The 10,774-nt window shown below is 44.7% G+C and overlaps 1 protein-coding gene across 1 annotated transcript; it reads left to right on the top strand.

Moving 5' to 3' along the window:
• Positions 1–520: 520 nt before the first annotated feature.
• Positions 521–9,724, top strand: LOC104274991 (tripartite motif-containing protein 55-like; the record flags this gene model as incomplete). Its single annotated transcript, XM_009870806.1, has 3 exons — positions 521–801; positions 1,162–1,334; positions 9,559–9,724. Coding segments are annotated over exons 1-3 (528 nt in total), but the record flags the coding sequence as incomplete, so codon positions are not given.
• Between the last annotated feature and the right edge of the window lie 1,050 nt (positions 9,725–10,774).

Here is a 10,774-nt window from a genome sequence, read left to right as displayed (position 1 = left end):
GGTGGTGACATGTTTACACCCTGAAGTGTCTGAGCTCTGGCGCAGCCATCGTTCCTATTGTCTCCTCCAGCAACAGCATGTGCTTCACACTTTGGAAAGGCAGGATCCTGGATCCTGCCAAAACACAAATTACGCAAAATTACACCCTGCATCTCATGGCCATGGCTGCTTGTTCAAAGCCGAGTATTTATTAGGTTGCAGAGTGTGACTGGGTGGGTTGGGGCAGCTCTCAGCCGCTGTGCAGAGAAAAGGGAGGAGGAGTGGATTGCCTGTGTTTGTCACTCCTTCTCCTCCTCCTCAAGGGCTGAAGGCCACCATGTGCGAGTGAGGAGAGCCAGGGCCTCACCAGCCACCTCCCCTCGCCCTGTCCCCCCCTCCAGTCATCACCTGTCGCGGCCTGTCCTTCTGTCACTCGCTTATATGGGCACGGCGGGATGGCATCTTGTGACGCCGTGCTGCTAAAAACAGCTCAGGCTCCCTTCGGCCCCCTCGTTTAAACAATGTCCTCTGGCCAGAGCGACCCAGAGAGCTTCTGATTGCAGCACAGCCTTGGACTTATTTCAAGGGAAATTAACCCGGAAACCCTGTCTGCAAGGCCGTGATCCTGAGCGTATGCCCCTGGAAAGGCTAGGGATGAGCACCTCCCTGAACTACAAGTCCTTCTCCAAAGAGCAGCAAACCATGGATAACCTGGAGAAACAGCTGATTTGCCCCATCTGCTTGGAGATGTTCACCAAGCCTGTGGTCATCCTGCCCTGCCAGCACAATCTCTGTCGGAAATGCGCCAGCGACATTTTCCAGGTAGGTTTTTTTCTCCCCATGGAAAGCTCCGCTTCCCAAACAACACTGGCTGAAAAGAAGACAAGAGCAGATTTTTTCCGTGTCTTGGTTGACGGGTCTGTGTGCGTGATTTAAAGCAGAAGCTGGGTGTCCCTGGGAGCTGAGCTCATAGCGGATTTGTGTCCCTTGTTTAGCTGCAGGGACACGGGGAACTGGCCAGGCACTTTCCTGGGGGGTGGCTTGTTGGAGCTGACTTCTCCTTGGGCATATTTACAAAATATTCTCCTCCAAGGGTGTTTTTTGTCCCAGTGCTTTTGAAAGAGGTTTTCCTGGTTTTGCATGGCCTCACTCACCTCTCCTTGTGCTGCTTGGCAAGAGCAGGCCTCCAACCCCTACCTGCCGACCAGGGGAGGCACAACCATGGCGTCAGGAGGTCGCTTTCGCTGTCCCTCATGCCGGCATGAAGTGGTCCTTGACCGGCACGGCGTCTACGGGCTGCAGAGGAACCTGCTGGTGGAGAACATCATCGACATCTACAAGCAGGAGTCCACAAGGTAATGAGGACGTGTGTGCTCTTCAGAAGAGGTTTTCCACAAAAGCAGACACGGCTCAGGGGAATGGTGGCCTTTGGTCTTTCCGTCTGGCAGGCGTGACATTGATTTAGTTGTTTTCTCTCCTGGAAATGCGGAAAGGGATCTTACTGCCATTCATGCCTGTCTGTTTGCTGTGCAAGGGAGTCAGCTCTCACTGAGCACAGAAAGCCATATCCAAATAGATGCTGAATTTCCCTGCTTCCACTTATAGCAGAGGATTGTGCCATGCTTAGTCACATGAGCAACACTTACACATGCAAAAAAACCCCTTGAGGTCATCATAATTACTCACATGAATAAGGGAAAAGTAGCTAGGTTCAAATAATTCATTGCAAAAATAGTTTAAATAATTCTTATTTGTTTTTAAATAATAATTTGTCTGTGTGTTCTCATGCTAAAAAAGGGAAAGAAATTTCAAATCTTGTTAGAAAATCCTGAGGGACAGACAGTGCAAACAAGAAGAAAACTGAATTTCACACAGAGGATACTCTGCATCATAATGTCAAATCAAAACTCAATATAAAAAACAAACCTCCACTCCTTTCAGCTTGTAATGTGAACTCATGAAGTCAGGTCTTACTTAGGACTCCATAGAAGAGAAGGGATAGCCAGAAATAGTAAGTTTCAGGGCTGTGTGGCTTCACACGTGTATCAGGACCTCAGGGCAGAGGAACGGGTTAATACTAAAAAGTAAGATTACTCCTGAATGCTAATTGCCTGCATTAGGTATGTAATGGAACCAGCAACAGAAGAATGTTTCATTTGGGATAGGTTGGATGCATGGTACCTCCATGTAGTAGGGAGGGAAGCTAAGCCTGGCCCCAGGCCACCAAGCAAGCAGCTCCCACTTGCAGACGTTGCCTTTTGTCTTGAGCATGGATCCATAGGACCAGTTTTGTATGACAAGGTGTTTTGTACACCTGAAGGAAGGTGTAATCCTGGCCATACTCCCTAACAGTGTTCCCATGCCACTCCAACAAGGAGCTGGATTTTGTTAAGGACAATGAGGCGATATCACTGGAGCAAGTGGACACAACCATTGGAGCCCAGTGTCTGGGATGGTCAGGGCGCTTCTAAGCTCCTCCACCAGAGGAGGACAGTCACCACGAGAGAGAACATTTTGGAGCCTGGCAGTGGCTTTGACTATTGGCTATTTGAATAGCCTCCTTCCTGAAGGGACTGTTGTAGCTGGGCATAGTCTGGAGCTCCAGAACGTTGGAGAGCACAAAGTTGGTTAAAAATTGTCCTTTCTGCTGCCCTTTGTGCTCAGTGCCAAGGAGAGGTCAGATACTCTTCAGTGTGGCATTGATACCCAAATATTATTTTAGTCAGGAAAATCTTGGAGGAAATGAATCAGCAAAGCTACAGTAGTGGACTTTGCTTTTGACCAAATTAGCTGGACGTATGTGGCCTTGTGTTTCCTAGTTTGTTCGGGGATTTTTTTCAGCTCACATTTGTGTTTGACTTTAAGAATAAAGATTCCTTTTCCCATGTAGTTCATGGACAATTGGAACAAAATTTGATTAAACAGAAGTTTAAGAGACTTACTAGATTTTTTAAAAAATTCCACAAAAGTAAAATACATGATGAATAATAGAAAAAAATACAGATATGAACATATATGTGCTTAGATACTTGTCCAAAAGTTCCATTTATTTAGTCTGTTAAGACACTTATTTAACCTTCATGTATGCCCTTAGAATGAAAATTATCGTCAGGATTACATAGCAGCAGCAATGCATAGAAGCATTATCTAAACTATTTGGCACTTTGAAGGCCTCAGCTGCTTATCTCCCTCCACCTAACGTTCCTCAGGCTCCTATGAGAGTGTGAGCAAGATCTGCCATGGCTTTACCCAGTGCTGTCCCACTGAAACAAAAGTCAAGGGAAATCAAGTCTTCACTTCTTCCTTTTGCACCAGTTTGTTCCAAACTGAGGATTGGGGTCTGACAGAGGTACATAAGAGGAAGGGTGAGATGTGGCATTTGCCTCCTTGTTTCTTCCCAAGACAATCCTTCAGACTGGCAGTACCTGTGATTTCAAGACAGGAGCTTCTTTCACTCGAGTCCTCCTGTGGGTGTAATTCACCATAACTGCTTGTGCCAGAATGATGCCAGCTCCCAGCTGCATTTCACATGAGCTTAGGAGAGTGAGGGGAATTCAGCTAGGGAGCAAGTTTTGTTCCTGCTTAGGCAAAAATAATGTATTTCAAAAATATTTTTTATAATTTGAGTTTATTTTTTAATTAAGGGGTTTGGGGGTTTTTAAAATAAAAGCTAGGGCAGGAGCAGGGTTAGGGGATTGGAAGGATCTGCCCAAGCCCTCACATGCAGCCCCTCATTACTAAAAATCCCATCATCTGTTTTTTTACCCCACTGCTCATCAAATTCTAGCTGATGGAAGCATAGCCTCTTGCCCGATTTAGAATCTATTAGCAACACAAGGAAAGAAAACTTCAAGCAGAACATGGTTCCTACAAAGACTTAAAGGATGGCAAAGAACTGAACCCAGTGGAAATAGAGTTGGCTAAAATATTAAATCCCATTTGAAAGTTTGTAGGCCACTGATTACCTGAGCTATCTGAGGAACATCAGGGTGCCTGCTGCCACCAGGAAAGGGTAGCAACAGAAGGCTGTGACTTCTCGCAAGCTCTGGCAGCCTCTAACGAGCTCAGCCAGTTATTCCTGATCAAAAGCTTCTTTGGGTTTTGTTACCAGCTGAATCCTGATCAGGGAGGCTGGAGCACTCTTTCTGCCTTGCATATACCAGGGAGAGCCCCAAGTACAGGCTGCCCTTGCAGCCCTGAGCACAAATGAAGCAGTGACTGCAGCGGCAGGCACAGCAGGAACCAGGCACTGTGCTGAGAGCAATGTGGGGGGGCTCTGCGATGGTGAAGACATGCTGCAAGACAGGGTATCCAGCACCACCAAGAGCAGCTATCCCTGACACCTCAGAAGTCTCAGCCAGAGCTTCCAAGTGAGGACATGGCTTTCCAGGACAGGCTGCAAGGATGCCTGGGAATCTCAGATAGGCTGGATCAGCTAGATGGGATCTCTGCCCACAGGTCACCAGGCAAGGAAGCTGCAGGAGTAGCCCCACAGACTGTGCAGTGAAAGAATTGAGGAGAGAGGTCACCTGGATCTTAGAATCGTAGACTCGTTTAGGCTGGAAAAGACCTTTAAAGTCATCAAGTCCAACCATTGACTAACAATGCCAGGTCCACCACTAAACCACATCCCTAAGCACCACATCTACACATCTTTTAAATACCTTCAGGGTTATGACCACTTCCCTGGGCAACCTGTTCCAATGCTTGACAACTTTTGGGGTGAAGAAATTTTTCCTACTATGTTATCCAAACCTCTACTGGCACAAATTGAGGCCATTTCCTCTTGTCCTATCACTTGTTACACAGGATAACACACCAAACCTCACCTCGCTACAACCGCCTTTCAGGTAGTTGTAGAGAGTCCCCTCAGCCTCATTTTCTTCAGGCTAAAAAACCCCAATTGCCTCAGCCTCTCCTCATAAGACTTGTTCTCTCAACTTTTCACCAGCTTCATTGCTCTTCTGCACCTCCCAACAGAAACAAAGCCCGAAGCTCATCTGCAGCAATGGTTTTCGTGGACTAAACACTCACAATAATGCAATGGAGCTGCAGGAATGGCTATATCCTACAGTCTTCTCATTTTTCAAGCCTCATTTCTACTCCTGGTACTGGTGGGTTTTTCACTGCTTTTGGGAGAGTTTGTCATCGTGGTTGATTTTCAAAGACCACCTCCTCCAAGCTCAATAATGGTCTATTGCCATATGCAGGAACTCGAGTAGTGGTGGCAGAATACCTGCATTGATTAACAGTGAGCTCCTGATAAAAATAAAAAGTTGAAAAAGTGAAAAGAAGGTGTACAGCTGACTCAGGAATATTTTGAAACACTGTCTGAGCATGTGAGGTTAGGAAAGCCAAAGCCCACCTGGAACTGAATCTGGTGAGGGACATGAAAGCTAACCAGAAGAACTTGTACATCAGCAGCAAAAGGAAGATTAGGGAAAGTGTGGGTCTACTGCTAAATGGAGTAGGAGCTCCTGTGACAAGGGAGATAGAAAAGGCCAAAGTACTCCATGCTTTCTTCACTCAGGTCTCTACTAGTAAGCTCAGTCTTCAGGAATCCCAGGCCCCCAAGAGAAGTAGAAAGTCTAGAGCAAGGAAGACTTACTCCTGGTGGAGGGGGATCAGGTTAGGGAATATTACAAAAACCTGGACATCTTGATGGGAGGCACTCATGACTGGTGAGGAAGCTGACTGCTATCATTGCAAGCCCACTCTCAATAATCATAAAATTTTCAAAAGGTCATGGTAAGTGGGATAGGTTCCTGAGGACTAGACTGGAAGAAAGCAAATGTTACTCCAATCTTCAAGAAGTGCAAGGACAAGTATCCAGTGTACTACAGGATGGTCATTCACTTTGGTCTTGTCACTGGGCACCACCGAAAAGATCCTGGCTCTGTCCTTGTTACACTCTACATTTTAGATACCTGAAGGTATTAATAAGGTCAATGTCATTGTTAAGATCCCCCTGAACCTTCTCTTATTCAGACTGGAAGTCCCAGCTTTCTCAGCTTTTTTTTTCATAGAAGAGATACTCTAGACCCTTAATCAACTTTAGAGCCCTTTGTTGGGCTCTCCTCTGTATGTCCATATCTCTCATGTACTGAGGAGCCCAGAACTGGACCCAGTAATCCAGTTGTGGCCTTATCAGTGTTGAGAACCCTCCTCACCATAAAACATGCACAACACACTGCATATGAAGATCCAAGCCCAGTTTTAATGGAAAATCATAAGCCTGTAGCAGTCAAACATAGGCTTAGCATCTCAAATAGTGGAGCCAGAGTACAAGAGCACGGAGCTGTTAGGCTATTTCAGTAACCTGCTACTTCTTTAGTTACAAGTACACATGTGATGAATCATTTCTTCTACTAAAGCCATGTTGTCATTTTCCTATCAACTACTCTTGAATCTCCTGTTTCAGAAGCAGCCACCATTTTAAACTCAGAGGTTAATGTTTTGGTCTTTGCTAGAGAATCACAGAGTTGTCAGAGTTGGAAGGGGCCTCTAGAGATCGCCTAGCCCAACCCTCCTGCTAAAGCAGGTTTGTCTAGAGCACATCACATAGGATCACATCCAGACGGGTTTTGAAAGTCTCCAAAGACTCTACAACTCTGGGCAACCTGTTCCAGTGTTCTGTCACCCTCCTACAGGAAGGCTGGGGAGGGACTTTTTACAAGAGCGTCCACTGACAAGGGGAAATGGGTTTAAGTTGAAGGAGAATAGATTTAGATTGGATCTTAGGAAGAAATTCTTCAGTACGAGGGCGGCAAGACTTTGGAATAAATTGCCCAGAGACATTGTGGCTGCCCCCTCCCTGGAGGTGTTCAAGGCCAAGCTGGACAGAGCCTTGAGTAGCCTGATCTAGTTGAGAGGCATCCCTGCCCATGGCAGGGAGGTTGGGTTGGGTGATCTCTAAGGTCCCTTCCAGTCTAGGCCATTCTGTGATTCTATGATTCATATGAAACTCAGATGAAACTGACTGTGTTCCAGCCTGTGCCTGTTGCCTCTTGTCCTGTCACTGGACTCTGCTGAGAAGAGTCCGGCTCCATCCTCCCTGCACCCACCCTTTAGATATTTATAGATATTTATAAGGTCTCCTCTCAGCCTTCTCTTCTACAGGCTAAATAGTCCCAGCTCTCTCAACCTTTCCTCATAAGAGAGATGCTACAGTTCCCCAATCATCCTCGTTGCCCTAAACCAACATAGACCTAGAGGATCCTCTCTAAAATTATGGAATGTTGTGATAAAAGTCTACCCTTTTGCTTGGCCTAGGAAGGAGACTGAATATGTTTACTTCTAGTCTTCTGTCACTGTCTTCAGGGCCCTGCTAGTTCAGGGAGTTCAGGGAGTTCTGCCAGGTTTCTTCCAGCTCTTTGCGGCACCTTTGAAGGTTGGCTACTTCTGGATGAGCTCGCTTGACATCATCGCCTTTTTGCCCCGTGCAACGTGTCTTTCATGCTAGTGGCACCATTCCAGTGTTAAATGGCATTCTAACAGTTTCTTGTTCTGGTCTTGTGCAGGCCTTCTCACTGGTGCACTATAACACGAATACATTAGGGGCTGTTTGCAGTCATCTGCAAACAACATAAGGCATTTTCTACAGTGGACACAGACCTCTTTTATCTACGACTGAAATGATGTGGATTTGACACACTGAGCGCCTTATATAAACGTATGCTGGAAAACTGACCCAAATAATACAGACTTCCTTTCGAAGTGTCCATCTTGTTTTATTCTGGTATATCATGTTATGTAACAGATTACAGATTTTTCATATGAATCATTTAAATTCTAGTGACCTCTCAACATTTAAAAAAACATGAATGCAGAAGACATTTTCTTTGATGCTTGGTCTTTTTTTAAAACCTGTTCATTGTCATTAAAAAATAAATGCCATGTCCACTATACCAAACTGTAATATCTGAAATAATGATTTTTCCATACTTTTTTAAACTTTAATAGAATGACTGGTTGCCTCCTTGCTACAGAGCTCTGTAGATTGCCTTTTTAAAAAGTGTGTTTCCATGTAATTCCATTAAATTCTATAGTTTTGGAAAATATTTTCTATTTAATGATGAAAAGATACAGTTCTATGATGCCATTGCTCTACCTGCTACAGGAAAGTCACAGTTCTCCTTCCAAATGGTAGGAGAAGAGAATAATGTCTTATGTTGGAAATATTTAGCATTGCCACAGTAGGAGTGGCACCTTTTGGAAGCTTGAACCTCCAGACACACTCCCTGCACCCATCTACTGACCTTGTCCTCTGGTACCACGTTCTCACACACCCACACACTTGCCACAGACATGCTCAGGGTGCTAAGCCTGAAGTGTGGACTTAGAAAACCATCAGCCTGCCCACACAGACTGGACCAGAGCTTTCACTTACACTGGGAATACCAGTTAAGTGCCTCATTTAAAGGAAGCTACAACTCAATTAGTTCCTAAAATAGCAGGAATTGACTTGTGTGTATATGGCTAAATCATTTTGGTGAAGAAAAGATCAGGACTGAGCTTTAGTCTGTTTGCAGTTCCTGACTCAGCACAGGATAGGAGTAAGAGCTGGGAAGGGACTGTTTATAAGGGCATGTAGTAATAGGATGAGGGGCAATGGTTTTAAATTGGAGCAGGATAGATTTAGACTGGAGATTAGGAAGAAGCTCTTTATTGGGAGAATGGTGAGGCACTGGAATATGTTGTCCAACATGTAGATGCCTCATCCCTGAAACTGTTCAAGGCCAGGCTGGATGGGTCTTTGAGCAACCTAGTCTAGTGGGAGGTGTCCCTGTCCATGGCAGGGGGTTGGAACTGGGTGATCTTTAAAAGTCTCTTAAACTCAAACCATTCTATGATTCTATGAAAATATTCCTGTGATTCTGTGATTCTATGTTTCCATGATTCTTGGTGATGGATACAACCAGATTACCTACTGTTAAGAAGTTTGACACTGTACAAGCTAGGCACAAGCCACTAGGCTAAAATTAATTTGCATGAGATCTTATTTTGGTTGCTGTCCTAGTCTAAAAGCTGTGGGGACTCAGTCTTGTTTGATATTGACAGTCCTGACCCCGGCCTCGAAAATCTCATCAGCAGAGATATAGAGATAGAGGCATAAAGGTCCATCAATACCTACAACTCTTTCTTCAAATTAGTTCCCTGCATAAGAGCTTTACTACATTAAGGACCAGTGCCTGACATTTTGCATGATGAACCCAAAAGAAATTACGTATGTTTCAGACAGATGTTAGATGCTAATTTAAGTACACGAGTAGTCTGAGATCAGTCTTAGGGAGGTTATCTACATTTTTAAATATGAGAGAGTGTTCAGTTGCACTGTGAGCTGGGATCCCCATATGAAGTCATGTTGCTATATTACCATCACATCCTCTTGCGAGGACGTTAAGCTGTACCACTGTGTATTTAGTCATCGCATGTGGCAGTTTTAAGTTTGTGCTGCATATTCAGGTCAGCCTTGGGCACTGCTGTAAAAATGTACCGTACTTCATGCTGATACCCTTAACTGTCATCAGAAACTCAAGAGCACCAAGTCTGTTTTAAACTTGTTTTCTTGTTTTCCAGGCCCGAAAGGAAGTGTGACCAGCCAATGTGTGAAGAGCACGAAGATGAGAGAATTAATATCTATTGTTTGAACTGTGAAATGCCCACCTGCTCCTTGTGTAAAGTCTTTGGTGCCCACAAAGACTGTCAAGTTGCTCCTCTCACAAATGTTTACCAGCAACAGAAGGTAAATACCTTTTTGTGTCTCATAGTCCTCCCAGCAACTGACAGTACCACTGACAAGGCAGTATTACCATGGGCTTCTTGTGAGTTTCCAAGGAGGCCTGGGGGTGCCTTTGCCATTTCTGTGTGTGAGTAAAAGGCTCAGACAAATCTGTTGGAACTGTTTAGAAGCACAGGAAAATATATTTATGAGAGACCAACAGAAAGATATTACAGCGTCCCAGTTTTTGTTAGTATAGTGAGTCAACATTTTAGATAGTGATTTAATGTGAAGCTGAGGATCTCTCTTTCAAGGTTCCTAACCTCTTTTCTTCAATGCTTTTAGATCAGAAAAACAAATGGGATTTCCAACACATGAACCAGAAAGAGAGACCATTACAAATCAAATAGTTATCTACCAGGCACTCCTGCCTTTAAGCATCTCATTTTTAAGAAGAATTAAGTGAAAGACCTCCTTCTTCAAGTGGATGCACGAATATTCAATAGTTGGCAGCAAAGGATGTACCTAACATCCTCTGCCCTTGCTGTCACCAGTAAAAGACTTGTTTATTTTTAATACAGTATTAATTTAAAACCTGACTCACTGGGTTACCCTCCTGAGATAAACAGCTCATTTTTCTGGAAAGCCCCAGTGGGGCAAGCAATCAGAGAGGCCAAGTTTGCAATCCCAGCCTCCAACTTTGTCACACAGATGCTTGTGTGTGGAAACTACAAATGAGAAGTTGCTTTAGGAAAGTAGTTACAAACATCCTTTTCAATCAAAAAAAAAGGAGGGAGAAGGAGGAGAAGTTTCTTGGACTGATTTCACAGCCCCAGTCGCTCTCTTTGCATGAAGATTTGCAACCAGTTGTTTCCTTCCCAGAGGGCCTGTGCAAAGGGGCTGTCATGCCCAGGACTGGAGGTGTAATCTGGAGGCTGCAGGGTCAAAGGATCCTTTACAAAGTGTGGAGGCCACCACACTGTTGCCACAGTGGTGTCTCAAGTCCTCCTTGTCCTCCACAGCACCCTCACAAGTTCCTAGGGACCGTATTCTGTGTCTCTTCTGTTCTAAGGA

This window comes from Apaloderma vittatum, unplaced genomic scaffold (genome assembly GCF_000703405.1).
Source record: "Apaloderma vittatum isolate BGI_N311 unplaced genomic scaffold, ASM70340v1 scaffold6036, whole genome shotgun sequence".
NCBI classification, from domain to species: Eukaryota; Metazoa; Chordata; class Aves; order Trogoniformes; family Trogonidae; genus Apaloderma; species Apaloderma vittatum.
The sequence above is the reverse complement of the archived record's forward strand: the minus strand, read 5'-3'. Positions and strand labels throughout refer to the sequence as shown.